At 41.4% G+C, this 22,163-nt stretch overlaps 1 protein-coding gene across 2 annotated transcripts in view; it reads right to left on the reverse strand.

The window, feature by feature from the left end:
* LOC141144385 (cryptochrome DASH) overlaps positions 1 to 21,788 on the reverse strand; it is a 71,796-nt gene extending 50,008 nt beyond the window's left edge. Inside the window, exons 1-8 of one of the 2 annotated variants that reach the window (XM_073630026.1) lie at positions 21,627 to 21,785; positions 18,968 to 19,140; positions 16,699 to 16,792; positions 15,957 to 16,087; positions 12,216 to 12,364; positions 11,666 to 11,754; positions 9,215 to 9,288; positions 6,703 to 6,792 (exon numbers count right to left, since the gene is read on the reverse strand). In XM_073630026.1, the coding sequence (XP_073486127.1) occupies positions 6,703 to 6,792; positions 9,215 to 9,288; positions 11,666 to 11,754; positions 12,216 to 12,364; positions 15,957 to 16,087; positions 16,699 to 16,792; positions 18,968 to 19,140; positions 21,627 to 21,692 (866 nt within the window). In that variant the 5' untranslated portion in view covers positions 21,693 to 21,785. Of the gene's footprint in view, positions 1 to 6,702; positions 6,793 to 9,214; positions 9,289 to 11,665; positions 11,755 to 12,215; positions 12,365 to 15,956; positions 16,088 to 16,698; positions 16,793 to 18,967; positions 19,141 to 21,626 lie in introns of both variants that reach the window. The other variant, XM_073630027.1, reaches the window with a different exon arrangement.
* Positions 21,789 to 22,163: the final 375 nt, after the last annotated feature.

The following is a 22,163-nucleotide window of genomic DNA, read 5'->3' on the forward strand; positions in this document are numbered from 1 at the left end:
ACATACATTTTTATACAGCACTGACGCATTTCTCAGTAAGGAAATAGTTTGTGCCACCTTGGCTCAGACAAATTATTTGAAAAGTGAAATGAAACCTGGCGTTAAGCTTTAAGGCCAACTCATGTTCACTTTTAAAATTACGTTAAAGTCTATGTATGGACACAGTTACCCAAAAATGCAGTTACAGAGGGCTGGATCAAAAGTATAAAGATTGACTTGATAATATATCAAAGTAGAAAGAATTGATCCAGTAATGCTTCCAAGAACTTGCTTAACACGTTTCGCTAGATTAGCTTCCTCAGGACAGATACTGGGCAGGTGCTGGTAAATTAAAAGCAGAAAAAGTGCATATATCAATATTTCATGTAATATATATATAACAGTAGTTATTACAACATTTATCCAGGGAGGGTACATGTAGAGAAACTATACAAACAGATGCAACAACATATATGCTTGCCTGGTAAGCCTGTGGCGCAGGGTATAGGGACACCTCAGAAAACTAGACAAACATCCGGAAAGACGAAGTTTCAAAGTCCATATATATGTATGCACTGACAACATGCACGCATATCATGTGGTCTATAGTAGATACCACTAAATGGAACAAGAGAATATTCATTATAGTACACTATGGGATAAGATGCACCCATACATTCAATTAGATTTGAGATTAGGGTTTTTTATACGAGGAGATAGAGTCCGCATTACAGATCAAACTGTACTAGAATAGCTCTCACCTGATGTATAACAATCATATAGCTTAAGAGTATTAGGGTATAGGATAGGATAAAGTAGGATGTCTCAAATTGTTCTGCCTTGTGAGAAATGTTAATTTGCTGCTGCAGTCATGACGGTTCAGTCATTGTGTGTGTTTTTTTTTTTTCCTGTCTATGTCCATGTTGGTGTCTGTTATTTGGTAGATTTGGTGTATAGGGCTATGTGTGGGCTGGAAACATTAAATTACTTAATGAAGTGCAACTTTTTTTGTCATTGCTATATACTGAGATGAGACATTTTCGATCTCTAGTTTGGCCTTTCTTGCCCTTTGTTAATCGGTGGGCGTGTTGTACGGCAATCACGTTTGGATATGCTGCGTCTTACTTTGACGTTGGCATGCATCCACGGCCGTATGCATGCTTCGTATAGATGCGAGCATGTGACACGGTGTATGTGCGGTGATCACGCGGTGCGTCATCGCGTCACTTCCTGCAGGGGATCTGATTTGTTTTGATCTGTGCCCATTGGTCCACCTTCTAGGGGTGGATGCAGAAGTGTGCCAATTCGGTCATGTGCGCTAATACCTCCCCCCGATGCCTCCTTACTCTTTGGTAACTGTTCACCAGCTCTGGCAACTATTGATGACGCGGATGGGGTCATGTGACTATGGTCAACGTGATGACACAACGCGTCATGTGATGTGACGTTTTGGCGCCAACAATCACGCTGTCACGCCCTCTCTGTCACTTTATGCCCCTCTATAAAAAGGGGATGCTTGGAGATCTGGCCTACACATGGAGGGGAAAGCTGTACAGACTGGAGTAGTGTTCAAAAGTAAGCTTTATTTTTGACAGTCTTTCTAGGGAACTATTGTATAATCAGTTACTCATTCCATCGATATTCTTTTTTCCCTTTTTAGGGATATATATATATTCTCTCTCGCTTACGTGGCATTATCTGCCTGGGTCTTACCAATAGGCCTTCCCATTTGGGATAAGTGTAATACTTATACACTCTGGTCAGTATTTATGTCTTTTTATTTCTGTCTATGTTTCTACCCACTTACATTTTAAGTACCTAATAGGCGCTTATACTCCTTTCCTAGATATGTCATCCATCTTTATAATCGAGGGGACTTTATACCTAACATATTGGTATTGTAACTTTGGGGCCATATCTGGTACTTTTGGTAAGCACCATCCTTAAACTCTGCTCATTTATATCCGGTTTAGAGGGCTAATGCCTAATTGTAGATACCATCTATATTTTCAGATTTTTTGTCGGAAACATTAATAGTGAGACCCCCTTACAGCTTACCTCTGTGTGTGTCCTATACCCTAATACTCTTAAGCTATTCTAGTACAGTTTGCTCTGTAATGCGGACTCTATCCCCTTGTATAAAACCCTAATCTCTTGAGACATCATTTATATTCATATCTATCCACTCTAATTGAATGTATGGGTGCATCTTATCCCATAGTGTACTATAATGAATATTCTCTTGTTCCATTTAGTGGTATCTACTATAGACCACATGATATGCGTGCATGTTGTCACTGCATACATATATATGGACTTTGACACTTCGTCTTTCCGGATGTTTGTCTAGTTTTGTGAGGTGTCCCTATACCCTGCGCCACAGGCTTACCAGGCAAGCATATATGTTGTTATGTCTATGTTTGTATAGTTTATGTCTACATGTACCTTCCCTGGATAAATGTTGTAATAATATATATAAAACAGTAGTTATTACATGAAATATTGATATATCTATCTATCTATCTATCTATCTATCTATATATATATATTGTACCTTCCTGGATAAATGTTGTAATAACTACTGTTATATATATTACATGAAATATTGATATATGCACTTTTTCTGCTTTTAAACATACCAGCATCTGCCTAGTATCTGTCCTGAGGAAGCTAATATTCTAGCGAAACGTGTCGACAAGCAAGTTCTTGGAGGCATCAATGGATCAATTCTTTCTACTTTGATATATTATCAAGTCAATCTTTATACTTTTGATCCAGCCCTCTGTAACTGAATTATTGGGTAACTGCGTCCATACAGGGTGTTGTTTGTATGTTTATATGTTTTTTTTAACTATGCTGTAATAAAATTTATACTGTTTTAATGATTCCTCCTCTCATTATGTGTCCATAAAGTCCACCAATTTTTTGAATCTCTCAATATTATATATATATATATATATATATATATATATATATATATATATATATATATATATATATATATATATATATATATATATATAACTGTACATATAATGTTGGCATGGTGAGGGTACTTCCTTCCTACATTAAAGCCCTATTTGAAAGAATAGAAAGAAAGTGTAAGAGGAAAGCTAAGAATTCCTTTTCTGTAAAAAATTCCAATTCCTTCCAGTATTTGTCACATGTCAAAAACCCCAAACATTTATGCCGCGTACACAGACCGGCAGAAAAGGTCAGACGGAATCATTCCATCGGACATTCCGATCGTGTGTGGGCTTCATCGGACTTTCTTTTGAAAATTCTCATGAACCTAGAAATAGAACATGTTTCAAATCTTTCCGACGGAATCAGTTCCTATCAGGAAAACCGCTCGTCTGTATGCTGTTCTGATGGACCAAAAATGACGCATGCTCTGAAGCAAGTACGAGACGGCAACTATTGGCTACTCGCTAATGAACTTCCTTTTTCTAGTCCCGTTGTACGTATTGTACGTCACCGCGTTCTAGACGGTCGGACTTTGGTGTGATCGTGCGTAGACAAGACAGTTTCAGTGGAACTCCGTCGGAAAGTCCTTCAGAGTTTATTCTGACGGAAAGACCGGTCGCGTGTACGTGGCATGAGTCATTTGATTTCATAGGGATCAGAGTTCAGATTGATTGATCATTCATTTATTAGATATCACATGACCAAATGCCCAGGCTATCAGACATGCAAAAAGCATTTTTATTCCTCCAAACACGGCATGTCGAGATAAAGCGGTTGTATTCCCCCACTTGCACATTTTTACCTACAGGTAAGCCTATAATAAGGCTTACCTGTAGATTAAATGAATATCTCCTAAACCTGTACGGTTTAGGAGATATTCAAGTATTTCATAATGCAGTGCATACTAGCTCAATATGCCTGTGTCTTACAGGATTTTTTCAGGGCATACAAATGCTTTAATGCCAAAGAGCCTAATTTTGGTCTCAATTGACCACAGCACTTTCTCCCAATCCTTCTCTGAATCATTTAGAGGCTCATTGGCATGACTGTACATGTGCCTTTTTTTGAAGGCAACTCGCCGAGTTTGGAGGAAGAAAAATGCCGACTATGACCCTAAGAACACCATCCCTACAGTCAAGCACGGAGGTGGACACATTATACTTTGGGTCTGTTTCTCTGCTAAAGGTACAGGCTGACTTTGCTGCATTGAGGGGCCAATGGATGGGGCCATGTATTGTAAAATCTTGGATGAGAACCTTCTTTCCACAGCCAGAACACTGGAGATGGGACATGGATGGGTCTTTAAACATGACAATGACCCAAAACAAACCACCAAGACAACAAAAGGAGTGGCTTAAGAAGAAGCACATTAAGGTCATGCAGCGGCCTAGTCAGTCTGCACACCTTAATCCTATAGAAAATCTGTGGATGGAGGGAGCTGAGAAACTTTGAGTTGCCAAGCGACAGCCAAGAAACCTTAAGGATTTAGAGAAGATCTGTAAAAAAAAAAAAAAAAAAAAAAAAAAAAAAAAAAAGAGTGGACCAAAATCCCTCCTGATATGTGTGCAAACCTCTGTGCTTGCCAACAAGAGTTTCTCCTCCAAGTACTGAGTCATGTTTTGCTTGGGAATCAATAACTTATTTTACTCACTGAACTGCAACTCAATTTAGAACATTTGTATCATGTGTTTTTTCTGTATTTTTGGTTGATGTTCTGTCTCTATCATTTAAAATGCACCTATGATAAAAATTATAGACCCTTCATTTCCTTGTAAGTGGTTAAATTTACAAAATCTGCAGGGGGTCAAATAATTATGTTCTCCACTGTAGCACCGGAGTGAGCCTGAAGTACCATTTCCCAAGAAAAGGCAAGTATTTTAGCCCTAATTTTAACTTTTTTTGTTTATCTTACCAAGACTGGTAATAAGTACGCAAAATTCAGAGATTTTCATCATTATTGTTGTTGACTAAGTGTGCACTCTGCTAGATTTTTTTTTAGAATACAAAGTGTGTTATTGTGTCTTAAAGGCTCGGTTCACACATGGGCGGCACGACTTGCAGGTCGCCTCAGCGAGGCGACCTGCAAACGACTGCGGGGCGACTTGCGAGACGACTTCTGCATAGAAGTCTATGCAAGTCGCCCCAAGTCGCCCCCAAAGTAATACAGGAACCTTTTTCTAAGTCGGAGCGACTTGCGTCGCTCCAATTAGAACGGTTCCATAGCACAGAACGGGAGGCGACTTGTCAGGCGACTAGGTCGCCTGACAAGTCGCCCCAGTGTGAACCGAGCGTTAAGATAATGTATACAGGTCAACGTGATCACTTTGACGTAAATTTAATCTAACAATGACACACAAGTATGGTTTGAAAACCACGTCTGGTTATTTGGCATACGGTATACTGTATATCTATTTATAGTTACAATGAATTTGCATGCAATCTGAAATGAAGATATTTTGCTAGGTAATACCAGGTAATGCAGTTTGAAATACAATATACTTCCAGAGTGGATAAAAATGTGACTGCCATTATACTACAGAGTGGAGCGTAGCTTGCTATCCATCACTGGTTAGTGTATGGCAGGAGTGTGAAACTCAATTTCTTCATGGGCTGCATCAGCATTATGGTTGCCATCAAAGGGCCAGTTGTATCTAAGATTAGATGCCCAGAGCACTCCCCCACACCTTACATCAGATGTCAAGAGCCCTCCCACCATCAGAAGACAAGAGTCTTCCACCCTCCCTCATATTACATGTGCTGCTGCCGGGAGGAAGCTGGGGGTGGAGCTGGGAAGCAGGAAGTGTAGGTCTGGAAAAGGACCAGAGGAGGGCTGGAATCTGCTGCTGGAGTCTACTGAATGCTGAGACCAAGGGAGGCGGAGACAAGGGGGTGCTGTAGCTGCACAGGATCTGTAGGAGGAGTTCTGTCCCCATCTCTGCTACCGACTGCTGAGACAGAAGGATGGCAGAGATGAGCCTCTCCACAGCTGCATGGGGAAGCGCAGGATCTATAGGAGTTCTCTCTGCTTAGCGACAAGGTGCATGTTATTTGTACTGAAATATTTTTAAACACAATAAGCAGAATTTGTTAAAACAAAAACAAAAAACATAGGGATTCTCTGATTCGGTTATGGGAAGACAACACGTCATACATGAGCAGCAGGCAACTGTCTACAATATACATAAGGAAATGGAGACATGCACCATACATGTACATTGGATAAAGGGTATATGTAGATGATCCTGGAATCAGCTCATTACATGTTATTATACTGACCATGCCCAGTTTACAGTAGATTTCATGTGAATGTTTCCTCAGTTTGCGCCATATAAACAGTTGTGATAGAACTGACATCTGCATGATGAAGGCTACTGAAAACAGCAGCAATGGATATTCTTGCACTATTTGCGCAACACGATTTGTCTCTTAATGAGCATTTGTGGAACGGAAATATGGAGAGGGATACACTGGTCTACACTATTCATACAACGGATACTTGGTGTCACAAGCTGCCATATCCAGTATGACTGGCAAAGCATCCTAGATTCTTTGTACAAATTGTCAGTAATTTTACTTTTGGTGTAAGTGCCGCACCCCATCCTATTATTTAAGCTAACGGGGGCCAAGTTGTGGATTTCTTTGTGCAGTCACTAGGTTGTAGGGGACTTTTACACACAATGAATGAGGATATATATTGTTCTATTTTCCAGGAAACCTAACGTAGGCATGTTTAAGAAACTACTGTATCTCTCTTACCAATATGTACTTTGATTTGCAGTTCGCTCCTTCTCATATTTGCCAATCTGCTCAAAGATATATCTGGGGGAAATGCAGCCAAAAGCAAGCCTGTAAAACAGTAATATTGATAATCATAAGTTTATTTTATTTATTTCAGGTACTTATATAGCGCAGTCAATTTACGCAGCGCTTTACATATACATTGTACATTCACATCAGTCCCTACCCTCAAGGAACTTACATTCTAAGGGTCCCTAACTCACATTCATACATACTAGGGCCAATTTAGACAGGATCCAATTAACCTACCAACATGTCTTTGGAGTGTAGGAGAAAACCGGAGTAGCCGGAGGAAACCCACGCAGGCACAGGGAGAACATGCAAACTCCAGGCAGGTAGTGTCGTGGTTGGGATTCGACCCAGCGACTCTTCTTACTGCTAGGCGAGAGTGCTACCCACTACACCACTGTGCCGCCCAAGTGATTGCCCTCAATTGCCGTATAAGGCAGAATATAGCTCTCTTTCTCCATAAAAAAAATAAGTTAATCTTTATCACATTGAATGGTCAGGAACAAACCTAGCACTCAAAGAAAATATGCTGCCTTATGCTACAAAGCTGTAGCTGAGACATGCCTTGCAGGGTAAAATATGGATAATGGCCTTTTGGCTTTTATTTAAGGCAGATCTTCACCCGCTTACCCTACATTTTTTTTAACCCCAACTTACCAGGTTGCAGTTTCAGCAAAGTTCAGATACACACCCACCCAGAGGATCTAGCATTGTCCTACTGAGATCCCCTTCTCTTCTCCCACCGATGGGGTCCTGTGCTGCAAAGTTCTTGTGTGACACCAACAAGCCCTTCTGATTATGTGCCACTAGGTGCCCCCCCCCCATGAGATATTAGAAGTACATATCTCAGGAGGCACAGTGAGTACAGTGCATATCATTCACCAAACAAGTTACGTAGATGAGGGCCAAGACCGAAATGATTTTTTTAATGAAAAAAGTTTAAAAACATATCTTAGAAAAAAGAAGAGGGGGGTGGAGAAAAGGGACGTTTGTTTTGAGGGTGAATATCCGCTTTAATCCCTTCTTTGTTCCCAAAACATGAGCTGAGAGAACTGCTAAATCAGTACAGGAATTTACCCGGCCAACAGCTCACTGAAGTTTAAAAAAGCGAAGTTCAGAGTTTAGGTTACAGATTCATTAGGAGGTCAGCCAAGCTCATCTCTATTCAGATATATTGGAGCTCTTTAAAAAGTCTAGTATCTCCAAAAACTTGGCATGACCTACTAACACAACAGAACCATGGAAGTCTAGTGTTCTTGGTGATGGGAGTGTGGTAGGGCAACCAAACTACATTAAACTTTCATTCCTATGAGCACAGCATAAATCTGTTGCGAATGTGCGGAAAAAAAAAAGAATAAAAAAAAAAAAATCTGTGTATGTTCCAACATCCCCCCGTTTGGAGGATCCACTAATGGGTCTACTAACTGGAAAGAGAGCTAACTTTATTATACAGGCTCATATACATTGCTATGACCAGGCTAATGTAAACTTTGACAGTGCTTCTGGGGTGCTCTGTAATGCTTTACTTTAGTGGAAGAAAAATGCTTATGCCACAGTATGAACAGTGTGATAAAGCTTGCAGCATATATAATAAAACAAAAGCAGGTTGAGTGCCAGAGTTTGAGTTTCATTTTCCAACCTACACCAGAGCTGGTGTCCATTGGCATACTTCTGAATGCTGGTAAAAGCCTTATACCCATCTGCTGGAAGTCCACGATGGTACCTACTGTTAAAGAGTGGCTGCTGAAGGTACAGGAAATCCAGCATTTGGAAGAATGGCGGCATCAATGTTCTGATGATTACCAAATAAATCTAACATTTTGGCTTTGTGAATTGAATATTTGACCACTGACTTATATTACAAAAATTTCTTTGCAGCAACTGTTTGTATAAGTCAACGCTAAGTTAACTGCACTTTATTGCTGGTAATCTGGTGGGCGGGGGCTGGTTGATGTGGCATAACAGATGACTTGTTTTATTCTTCCGTCTCCTTTCCTGGCATTCGAGCAGGAAGAGCTTCGCCTGAAGACCTTGGTTTTTGTAGCTACTTATTTATCTGTTCTTTTCTGGTTAAACACTTATTTCCATTCTGTTACCATGTTTTCATGCGGCGGGTTTGGGGCACAGGACCTCTCTGAGGGCTTAGGAGGGTCCTGAGCCCTCCTGTGCACCCTTGTGGGGTTTACCAATAGGTGTAGTACTCTCCCTATGCTGTTTGATGTTGATGTGGACTTCTTTGGATATGTATATTGTACCTGTTCTGGATTTCTAATTTGTATACCCGTTGCATTGGGTGCTCGCAGGTTTTAGCTCACACCCTTTACCATCTTTTTCACATATGATTATCTAATTTTACCTGTTTGGTGGATATTGAAACTGAAAAAAAAGATTTTGCAAAAAACATTTTTTAAATAACCACCACACAGTGAAGCAAAACCCCCCCAAATATTTTTGTACATACCACGGAGCAAATTTGGTTGAATAATCCATTCCTATTAGTCCATTTCGTGTATCTTTATAGGAAGCTACAAGATTCTGAAAAAAGGTAGAAGTCAATTTAGAAATGTAGGGCTGCCTTTAAAAGGGCAAACCATATGTATCTGCATTTCAAAAGGCACGTTTCAAAGTACATAAAGCATCATTATCTGCTATGTACTGTCATGATAATAATAATAATAAAACTGGTAATTCCTAATACGGTCATTAATAAAGCCAATACTAGAAAACTAGTAGCTGACCACACATGGACTGATCTGGCTTTATAAACCAATGGCAATACCATCTGTCGCAGCCAGAATTGTCTGAACACTTCTATGTCTCTGGAGATTGCTAGGACAGAAAATAAATTCAGGTAAGATCATTGTGCTCATTCCATCCACGCTTAATCATTATGCCCCTTTTAATTTTTCATAGGAGGGTTGATGGATACAGTACCATTGTATTTTTCAGGACACACTAAAGAGAACAGCCCCCATCACGCTGCAGTATTCTTCCTAAAGGTCTTAAAAACCAGCAGCACCTCAACAAGCACAACAGTATATTATGGATTATTGACTTGAAGATGGTAACATGTGCTGTAGCACAGACCATAGCAGAAGTGTCACTTTCTCTGTAGGCTGGCATAGCTAACAAAGCAAGGATTACTCATTAGGTTTAGAACCATTTTAAAGTGTAAGTTCACCTTTTTCAGAAAAAATGAAAGGGGAACTAACATTATACACATCTCCACCCCAGTCCCTGCTCTAGTTACCGCTGTGGGTGATGAGCTGTCAGTGCCCACGCAGCCAATGCAGCAGTCCAGGGATCTGAAATCCCCAACCTTAATCCCCTTCTTTCTGTAGGGCTTCCGAGAGGGATCAGGATGATTCTAAATGGTCAGCGTCAGCATTAAACCGCTTTCACCAGTCGAAATGACTCCAATTTGTCCTGGAAGTCCTACAGAAAGTAGGGGAAGAAATCAGGAATTCAAATCCCTGGACCACTACAATTTACCCCAAAGGTAAGAGTACAGGGGGAATCGGGGGGGGGGGTTAAGTTCACCTTTTCAGAAAAAATGAAATAGTCAACTAACCCTTTAAAAGCATATCTAAACCTAAGAACAAAAATGTATTAGATTGAAGCTTACCAGTCCTTATATGTAGTTGTAGCATTAGTTTTTTTCTTCAGGCTTTTTTTTTTGCCTTTTTCACCTGCTGATTCTGCCATTGGAAAATAAGGTTACGTCCCTGGTGGGTACATAGCGGTTCTGTGGCATAGATCCACCATATCAGACAGGTCATGAAGCCTAGTTGACTCTTACAGGAGTTAAAGGGTTACTAAACCCTAGGTTTTTTTGTTTTGTTTTTTAATATTTTAATAACATATCATACTTACCTCCACTGTGCAGTTCGTTTTGCACAGAGTGGCCCCGATCCTTGTCTTCTGGGGTCCCCCAACTGTGCTCGCGGCTCTTCCCCGCATCGGGAAACCACCTAGGAGAAGTGCTCTCCTTGGGGGTCCCTGTGCGGGCACGCTCCCGAGTCCAGCATTTGTGTCCATAGACAATCTATCAATCTATCCATTCAAGAGCCGAGACAACGGGCAGAGAGGATGAGCATGTCTCCGGCGTGGGAAGGAACGGGCTCAGGTGAGTAAAATGGGAGGGGGGGGGGGGGGAATGGGGGGGCTGGTCAGTGACAGAAGGTTTTTTGAAAAAAGACGAGGGTTTACAACCCCTTTAAACAGCTTAAGGCTTCACTCTCCTCCCTAGTAATCAAGTGCCTACAAAACCTGAGGCATATGCTTTTAAAATGTGTGAAAGAATTTTCAATTTTAATGCGTCAATCTTATATGGGGTATGTGAGGAAATCTGCAAGGAGGTTCTTTCGTATCCAGACTTCAGCTTTAAAGTATAACTAAAGCCAAAACTTTATCTTCTTAGTTTTGGATAGAATGGAAAAGGATTAAAACACCTATTGGATCCTGTTAGGGAGATTCACCCTCTCTAGAAGTCCTGTTTATCATTATCATTTAAAGTGAATGTAAAAAGAAAAGAAAATCCCAAATCATGGGTTGTCCTCAGAAAAGTAAGAGGGGGAAAATCTTCCAATGGGGACATCAGTTCCGTTGACATGGGGAACCCCAAGGGATTCTCTTAATTTGCAGGGATTTCCTCTGACTTCCTGTTTTGGCTATAGGGGAGGAAGTGAAGAGATCTCACCATTGGGACACAGATGGCAAAAATAAATAAATAAATAAATAAATCTGGACAGGGATTATAACCCTTCCTTACGCAATCCAAAATGGAAAAAAAAATAAAAAAAGAAGAAGAAGTTTTGCCTACAGTTCTACCTCAAGCTAGGCTCAAGAAGAACCCATAATACTAAATAATCACATAAAATGTATAGATGTCAGTGGAGGCAACAGTACTTACTGTATCCCAGAAATAATAATCCAATCTCTGTAAGGCCTGGGATTCACCTCCACTGCAAGGAAATGCTGTTCTTGGATCGCTTAAAGGATCTATGAGACATTAAGAAAATAAAAAGCAATGCCATGATATATTTATGAAGTTATCATGACCAAAATGAAATTCAGTACTTGATAAAAACTGGTGTGATAGCAGCTGCATAAATTATTCTAGAGTCCAGTGCCAAAATCCCTTGCAATTACTATCAGCCAGAACCCGGCACTTAGATTCATTCTGCTGTCATCTCTAATGGTGTAAAGGCAGTTTAGTAGGGAAGACTAGTTTATTTGTCCAAATGTCAAAGGAAGGGAGTAGTGCCTGACTGGAATGCCAGCAAGATAAATTTAAAGGGCTTTAAATGTCAGTTTAATGTGGTCCTTCTATAAGAAAGCATTATACAAATCTCTAGAATACTGCTTACACTGGTTTGTTCATATAAACAATAAACTAATAGGCATTAATATTTGAATGACATTAGTGACAGTAATCACTAACACTGGTAGAGTGTTCTCACCTTGCTGTTCAAAATCTTCTAGTGTTGGGACAGAACCCTCCTCCAGGCCTGTTGGTAAAGATTTCAATTGCTCTGGCATCTGAAGGGTGGGCCGCACTTTGCATTGTGTTTCCACAGCTTTTCTGAACTGGGTGTAGACATCAGGTAAACTGTAAAGACAGGAAGTTATGATGATACCTAAAGCAGAATGTAACTGAATCTGAGCACCACAACCCGAAAACGCTATTTATAATTTTAAATTCAAAACATAACACCCCCCCCCCCCCCCCCCATCCATTTCTAATGCTTTATTTTGTTGAGAAATCACTTTGAAAAACACCCCCAGCATTTCTAGCCACAGCCATATTGAGCCCCCATTCACACCAGTTCGGCTTTGAAATCGCGCTACTTCAGCGCAATTTGAAAGCCACACACCAGTGGGATTTGCACTGTCGATTTCATTGTGGCTTGCGACTTCATTTAACAGAAGTCTATGCAACTCGCAACAAAATCAGTAAAAAGTAGTGCAGGAACCTTTTTAACCACTTAAGCCCCGGACCATTTTTGCTGGCCAAAGACCAGAGCACTTTTTGCGATTCAGCACCGCGTCGCTTTAACTGACAATTGCGCGGTTGTGCGATGTGGCTCCCAAACAAAATTGACGTCCTTTTTTTTTCCCCACAAATAGAGCTTTCTTTTGGTGGTATTTGACCACCCCTGCGTTTTTTTCTTTTGCGCTATAAACAAAAAAAGATTGACAATTTTGAAAAAAAAACACATTATTTTTTACATTTTGCTATAATAAATATCCCCCCAAAATATATAAAAAAACATTTTTTTTCCTCAGTTTAGGCCAATACGTATTCTACATATTTTTGAAAGAAAAAAAAATATATATATATAAGCGTTTATTGATTGGTTTGCACAAAAGTTATAGCGTTTACAAAATAGGGGATAGTTTTATGGCATTTTTATTAATAATTTTTTTTTTTTACTAGTAATGGCGACGATCAGTGATTTTTATCCTGACTGTGACATTATGGCGGACACATCGGACATTTTTGACACATTTTTGGGACCATTGGTATTTATACAGCAATCAGTGCTGAACAAATACGCTGATTCCTGTGTAAATGACACTGGCAGTGAAGGGGTTAACCACTAGGGGGCAGTGTAGGGGTTAAGTATGTCCTGGGGAGTGATTCTAACTGGAGGGGGGGGCGTGGCTACATGTGACACGTCACTGATCTCTGCTCCCGACCACAGGGAGCAGAGATCAGTGACACTGTCACCAGGCAGAACGGGGAGATGCTTGTTTACATTAGCATCTCCCCGTTCTTCCTCTCCGTGAGACGATCAAGGGTATCCCCGCGGTGATCGAGTCCGCGAGACCCGACTCATGGAGCTCCCGGCCGGCATGCACGCAATGGCACGGCAGCAAATTTAAAGGGATGTATGGGTACGTTTGCCCAGCCGTGCCATTCTGCCGACATACATCGGCATGCGCCGGTCGATAATCGATGCGACATGAGTAGCGGCGATATGAACGGTTCCATTGCCGGCAATGGGGTGCAACTTATGCGATTTGGAACTGTCAAATCGAATGACAAGTCACACCGTTGCAAACAGGGGCTAAAGGCAGATAATTCATGTAGCATTTACTGCCTGGAATTCATCTGCCCTAACTGTGATGGTGACCTAGAAAACCTGACACATGCGCAGTACAATATACACAAGCTGCCAGTACACTTTCACAAGGTCAGGAATGCAGACAGGAGGGCGTGGTTAGTTGAGAAAGCCTCCACCTTCCTTCCTCCTGAGGAGGAAAAAAAAAAAAAAAAAACACATGCCGATAAAGACTCCTGGGATGTATCACATCATTCTGGCCCAGGCCAGAAACCAGGAAATACTGAAAAAAAAAAAAAATACAAAAAAATAAAAGTTTTAAACAAGTAAACATCATGGGCATTAGTGGGAGGATCAGTGCCCCATCATTAGTGTCAGTGGGAGGAATTGTGCCCAATCATTGGTGTCAGTGGGAGAATAAGTGCCCCATCATTGGTGTGAGTAGGAGGAATTGTGCCTAAGAATAGCAGCATAAGGATTATGAATAGTAAATGTTGATTGAGCCCAGGTTCACATTGACAGCGGGAATGAAATTGTGCAAGTTCAGCTGAACTCGTACAACTTCATACCCGCATGTCAGTCCAACTTTGGGGCAATTTCAGAGACATCTGTGCGGGTTCCTGCACAGATGTCTATTGAAATTGCACTCCGAAGTTGCCAAAAGTAGTACCGAAACAATTTTTGGGAATTGGTACGATGCCGCAAAGTAGGCGTCGCACGGATTCGAACGGTGCCATTGCTGGCAATAGCCACCGATTTGAAATGCAGTTTGACATATAAAATCACATGCCAAATCACTGCAACGTGAACCTAGGCTGAAAGAGTCAAGTTCTGCTTTTAGACATTTTACATACAGGTTTAAAGCCAAACTGAAGATACATAAATAGATATGCTGTAGAGAGACATTGTACTCACAACTGCAATTGTGCAGTTTATCTATGTATGACTGTCCAGTCTATTAGGCAACATATTTCAAACCAGTGAACTCAGTGTTCAATAACAAATCTAGTCTGTTACTGCAGCAGAATCGGACCATAGCGGGGAAGGATGACATCGGGTGTCAGAGGATGAGCTATCCCTTAGGGATGCATGTATGTCCGTATTTCATCCGAAAACGGATGGATGAAATACGGACATACTGTCCGCACGTGTGAAAGGGGCCTTACACAATCAAAATTTTGATCTGCAATACACGCCTGTGCTGTGCTGAATAGTGCGCTGTTACTTAGATCTGCCAGCATAGGGCACTGAGGTGTTTGGGCTGGAAATCACATTTATACTGCATGAAAAAAATTTTTTAACCCCTACCTGCTACCACCTACTGGTCCTTTATATAGATCTAAAAGCCAGAGGCGGGCTTTCAGATCATGTGACCGATGTGATTGGCAGTCACATCATCAGAAAGCCCCCAGTCACAAGTATGCATCAGGAGCTTTTCGGTACCCGTTTGTTACTGCGCTGGGTGCAGTAGAGTGTTTACCTAGGACTGCATCCATGTGCCGCTCTGCGTTAAAGCCCACCTGTCGAGAGGCCACATATATGCGCCAGGTTGGTCAGAAGTGGTTAAGGCAGTTCAAGGAAGCAAAATACAGTTGTAATTCACACCGTGCAAGGGCTCAGGACTAAAAAAAAGTTCCTAACTATAAGAGGATGTGCACACCTACGCAACCATGTTATTTTATGTTTTTCACCAAACAATTTCAGGTTATTTTTAATTGAATTGCACAGATTATAGGTCACATTAAAAAGGAGGAAAAAATTGTGAACCAATTTATTTTGGTCTGATTTTTTTTACATCTCAAAAACCTGGATTTTTTTTACAGAGGTGTGTAGACTTTTTATATCCACTATACGTTCTACAAGACAACTGCCACTTTGTATAATGGTATATGGCTTATATGGGTCCCTGCAGTCCTTGTAGCCCGCTAGACCAATGACAGTTCTTTAGGGGCAGAAGCAACTGTTAGTCAAGTCTTCTGTGAAGCAGGTCTTTAGAAGTCCACAAGTAACAACAAGCACATACTGCACTGCAATTCCCAAAAGGATGGATGAAAAAAAAAAAAACACAGAAGGGCAAAGCAGATGAAAGATCATCTTCAAATGGTGAAATTACTTTCTTACAACTGAGACCTGTACCTGGAGATGTGCCTGAATGGAAGATCATCACGGTGGTACAATGTGGACCCCCAGATTGATTGGACTTTTACCCCATGACGAGTACAGACTTGTTTTATGGACTTTTCAACATCAAGCTCTTCCTTTGTTGCCTGAAGAAACAGATGGCAAATGCAGATAATTAAAATTCTTTGCAGACAGGGTAACCTGAAAACTATGGCAGAGTAAATTTAATGCAGTGGTCTTTTATGGTGTATTCCTGCAGAACTAGTTTTGTGTAAACCTCTTACTTTGTCTACAGATGTATCCAATGAGCCCTTCAGCCATATAGTTTAAATATGAAGCTCTTGAAGTACAGTACTTACTTGAATGAAGAGTGCCGTGAGTGCTGATGGCTGCTCTGCTCCTTAAAATCTTCTGTCCTCTACCCCCCTTGGATATTTCCGTAGCTATGGTTTTTCGGTGCTGTGCAGGTTAACACGAAAGATTTCAAGGAACAGAGCAGCCACTAGCACACTCATAATTTATTTAGGTACGGTCACTGGTGCTGATGTAAAAAAAAAAAAAAAAAATTTTTTATATATATAATTTTTTTTTTTTAAATGTATGTCAATAAATGGTCTTACATTTTTTTTATATATAGTCCCGTGGGCACAATATTGTTGTTGTATGCAAATAAATATTTGACTATTTTAAAACGCGCAGGAGACATAACTTAGAATATATCATACAAGTATGCTGGTAGTTTATTAAGGATGCATACTTCTTCTTGGAAAGCAACAGCAGACACTGGACCCAGCTGCTTGATTAGATCTTCAATGACATCTTCTGGGTGACCTCTTTTCAATAGCAGATTGCTGTATGAATAAACAGAAAATATATAAGTGAAAAATTCATGTAGAATAAGTAAGAGTTGCAAGTAGAGTATAGGCTGGCCACAAAACATTTAGAATCCAGCTGTCACTTTTCTGTATCTTAAAGATGGTGTCCAGGTATGATATATTTTTACCTAGTTACATTGGTCCAGCTTGGACCAATAATAACTATTGTCAGGGGTTAGCTCAAAGGGGGGGGGGGGGGGGATGGGAGAAATCGCCTTCCCTGGGAAAAAGGTAGTCCAAACGGCAGGTTTCTTAAAATCTGACTGGTAGCCAGTTTTATTTAAAAGGTTGCATGAAAATAACACAAACAAAAACAGAAAATAAATCCTAGCCACCCAGGCAATAACTGAACATTGCAGGTTCCTAATGCCGCGTACACACGACCGGACTTTCCGTCAGAATAGACTCCGACGGTCTTTCCGACGGAGTTCCGCTGACACGGACTTGCCTACACACGATCACACCAAAGTCCAAACCATAGGACCGAAGTCCTATGTAACTATGTAACGAGCAGTTCTCCCGATAGGAACTGATTCCGTCGGAAAGATTTGAAACATGTTCTATTTCTAGGTCCGTCTGAATTTTAGAAAGAAAAAGTCAGATGAAGCCCACACACGATCGGAATGTCCGACGGAATGATTCCATTAGACCTTTTCTGCCGGAAAGTCCGGTCATGTGTACGCAGCATAACTCAACAGGTGAAGGGCTTCTCCCAGTCACCCACAAAACAAAGATAATGCAAACCTTTTCTCTTACAAAGCAAATTTTACATAAGTACCAGGCCAAGAGCAATTCTTTGCTCCAGTCCCGCTTTATTTATACCACCTGTTGGTGGACACAACTGGACCACAAAATCTGGTTCGGAACCAACCCTGCCAAGGTGGCTGGTAAAACCCGGACCGGATCCCACCTTAGTTCTCAGCAAATTAAAGCGGAGTTCCACCCAAATTTTGAACAATATCTGTATGTATTCTCTTCCTTGCCTAGATGCTGACATGCCGTTTAAAAAAATTTAAATCGCCGTAATTACCTTTTATTTTTCTATTCTTCTTTGCACTTCCTGGTTCTCCTCCCGTGGGAGTAGGCGTGTTTCTAGCCTCTCCCAGACTCCTGGGAGCTAGTCTCAGGCTTCCCAGGATGCCACTGAGCATGTGCGGGAAGGAGCGGTGAATGCTGGGAGCACAGCATTCACCACATCCAGGAAATAAATGCTTGTGGGCTTCAAATGCCCACAATGAAGATGGAAACCGCCTGCAGTGAATAATATAAGTTATTCTTTCCGACCAAATCTGACACAGGCGGACATATTACACACAATATGTGAGTATGTAATGCTGAAAAGAAAAAGTTTGTGAATGAACTCAAAAAAAAAAAAAAAACGATAGATAGGTGGACCCCCGCTTTAACTCATGAGAGGTGAAACATAATGTACCTAGCCAATGTTCCCGGAAGCTGCATAATGTTCTCCGATTGGATGAGGTGGACAGCATAATTTCACCACCCCACCTTGTTCAATCAGAGAACGCTTTGCATTCATTCAGAAAAGCATTCTCTAAATGGCACCCATGTCCAGCAGTCAACCTCCTGTGTGCACAATGCATCAGACCGGCTGCTCAGCACAGGACGTGGAAGCTAATGGAAATCACTGGAGTAGAAGTGTCTACTTTACTAATTGCCAGCTTCCAGGGGCATCAGCCAGATATGGTATATAGATAGTTAGATTGGTCCAAGCTGGACCAATGTATCTACGTAAAACTATACCATACCTGCAATTCATTTTTAAGCAGCCATATACTAACAGATTCCTCCATCCACGCTATACAACACAGATGGACGAATTTCTTGCTGTGCCTTAGCCAGTCCCACCAGCTGTCAAAATACCCCAACAGTGTCTGCATCTGACTGGATGCAGCTGCTTTTCAGATGACAATTTTCCGCTGGGCTCCTTCAATTTCTCATTTGAAGGATATCGGGCAACAGACAGGGCCACCCACTCAGTGAATTTTGTTTGTTTTTTCAAGAAGCGGACGAAATTTGTACATTGTGTGGCTACTTTCAGACAATGGACACTGATCCCTATTTTTTCTGTCTGCCAGATAAGAACTAAAGCCAATTAATAAGCCAGCAAATAAATAGAAAGAGTTACCATACCTTCCTCTTTTCTTCAGAGTGTTCCGTAAATCCTTAACACTCTCTAACAGAAATTTCAACCGAAGAGGCCCGGTCTTTGGAAAATTATAGTGATGTGTCCCAAGGTAGTGTCTCGGGTCAAAGCAATATAAAGGGACGATATGATCAGCATTTCTGTGTGCCCACAACAGTACCTACAGCACAAAAAAGTTACATAGGGCTTATACCCACTGATCCATCAAAATACAGTCACTATTGTACATTATTCGCATAAGTAAATGCTGTACACATACCTTATGAAGGTCTTATAAATTCTGATTTGCAATTGCTTTCATTGAAGATGTAGGCATGTATATATGGTACATTAATCCCCCCCTCTGTATTGTAAAATATTCTATAAAAACAACTGAACAAGAAAGCAGTTACACTGCACTCCTGTTCTTCCTTTGCACTACATATACGAGGTGGTATCAAAAAGTTTCAAAGACTAGTTTTGTAACACGCCAATAGATGGCAGCACAAGGCTGCATGCGCAGTCACAGGGAGCACCGACCTTCATAATGCAGCGTGCCACAAGACTTCACCCTGTGTACATCGGGAGATGTGCATCTGGTGCTACTCTGACCACGTGTGTTACCACGTCTGCTATTTCATCAAAGACAAAGTTAGAACAAAAAGCAAACGTGAAATTCTGCGTGAAACTGGGCAAATCTGCCACAGAGACGTTTGACATGATTCAGAAAGTTTACAGCGATGCTGCAATAAGTTGTTGGAGGTGTTTTGAGTGGCATGCATGCTTCAAGAGTAGGAGAACATCACTGGAAGACGACGAGAGATCAGGAAGACCTTCAATGAGCTAAACCCCCAAAAATGTTGAAACCTTTCAGCAACTTGTGCATGATGATCTTTGGAGAACAATCGCGTGTGCAACTCAAAACACCTCGAACGACTCATTGCACATGGTCAGAATAGCACCAGTTGCACAGCTCCCGATGTGCACAGGACGATGCCTTTTGGCACACTGACTTATAAAAGGTGGGTGCTCTCCGTGATTGTGCCATATGTTGGCGTGTTACAAAACTTTGATACTGCCTTGTATTATAGGCTGGATGGAAAAGAATCAGCCTCATGCACACCCGACACTCATAAGTTATGGTAAAAGAGAAGATTCCCATCAGGGACCTCTATAGGACTGTAGCAGCAAATAAGGCAAAAATGATACAGTCCATTTCAAGGATGCAGAGTAATTTCTTCACTGCTTCTGCATAATTTTAAGAACAACTAAAGGCAAAATGTTTCTTTTAATTTTGGAAAGAATAAGCGTTCACATTGGCGCGATTTGACAGGTCAAATCGCATTTCAAAATCGGACTCTATTGCCAGCAATAGGAGCGTCTCAATCAGCGTGATGCTGACTTTGCACCACCGTACCGATTTCTAAAAGTAGTTCCTGCACTACAAAAGACATTTCATTTAGTTTTATTCACCGCAATAACACTGCGTTGGGGTGGTTTGAGTTGCAGCATACCACACTGAAAAAAGGTACTGCGTGTAGTACAGTACAGCGTGGAGGGGATTATACAGTATGGTGTGGAGGGGATTATACAGTACGGTGTGGAGGGGATTATACAGTACGGTGTGGAGGGGATTATACAGTACAGTATAGAGGGGATTATACAGTACAGTATGGAGGGGATTATACAGTACGGTGTGGAGGGGATTATACAGTACGGTATAGAGGGGATTATACAGTACGGTATAGAGGGGATTATACAGTACGGTATAGAGGGGATTATACAGTACGGTATAGAGGGGATTATACAGTACGGTATAGAGGGGATTATACAGTACGGTATAGAGGGGATTATACAGTACGGTGTGGAGGGGATTATACAGTACGGTGTGGAGGGGATTATACAGTACGGTGTGGAGGGGATTATACAGTACGGTATAGAGGGGATTATACAGTACGGTATAGAGGGGATTATACAGTACGGTGTGGAGGGGATTATACAGTACAGTATAGAGGGGATTATACAGTACGGTATAGAGGGGATTATACAGTACAGTGTGGAGGGGATTATACAGTACGGTGTGGAGGGGATTATACAGTACGGTGTGGAGGGGATTATACAGTACGGTGTGGAGGGGATTATACAGTACAGTGTGGAGGGGATTATACAGTACAGTGTGGAGGGGATTATACAGTACGGTATAGAGGGGATTATACAGTACGGTGTGGAGGGGATTATACAGTACAGTGTGGAGGGGATTATACAGTACGGTATAGAGGGGATTATACAGTATGGTGTGGAGGGGATTATACAGTATGGTGTGGTACAATTATACAATGCACTGTGGGTGACCAGGAGAGGTTATGAAAGCAACATCAACACACAACACGTGTCACACCGACCCCGCCCCTTACCACACCATCCTCCAATAGGATCCCTGCCTGCTCCCATTATCTAACCAGCCCTATGGAGAGCACATTGTATAACCAACACTATACATTGTATACAGACAGCGCTATAGAAGGTCACTATGTATACAGACAGCCCTATAGAAGGACGCTGTACACACAGAGTCCCGCATGTATATATATACACATCAGCCGGCTCTCCAATGCTCGGTGTATGGAATCCATATTCATACTATAGATAGGTCTGTACGCCGCACACCTCGTTGTCATGGAAGCGGAGATCATTCCTCAGCAGACACACGATCACTCTGGCCGGACCACTCATCTCCCGATCGCTCCTCTCCGTCCGTCTACAGAATACAACGAGTAATTCCCAATCACTGACTAGACACGCCCCATTCGGTGACCTCAGGGACCCCGCCCTCCATGCGCTCAGCTGCAGTTCACCCTACAACCACCGGAGGGCCTCAGAACTTTACACTGTCCATGTGGATTCTATTCTCATTTACCCAGTATGGGCGCTCACTGGACTGACACCCCTCCAGATAAAAAACAATATAGGTGTGACAGCGCTGTAAAAGTGAAACAAACAATTATGGTGATAAAAACTGATATTACATTAATATAAAAAAGTAAAAAAAATAAAATGAATTAATCCACGTTGTGCAAAAAAATGAAAAAAAAAAACAATAAAAAAAACAAAAAAACAAGCTTGTGTGATGTCTTCAGACAACCTCCATGAACGGAGCGCTCCCACCACCTCATGCAATGCTCGCTCACCTCCTTTGAATGACCC

Source organism: Aquarana catesbeiana, linkage group LG05 (genome assembly GCF_042186555.1).
Source record: "Aquarana catesbeiana isolate 2022-GZ linkage group LG05, ASM4218655v1, whole genome shotgun sequence".
Classification (NCBI taxonomy): Eukaryota; Metazoa; Chordata; class Amphibia; order Anura; family Ranidae; genus Aquarana; species Aquarana catesbeiana.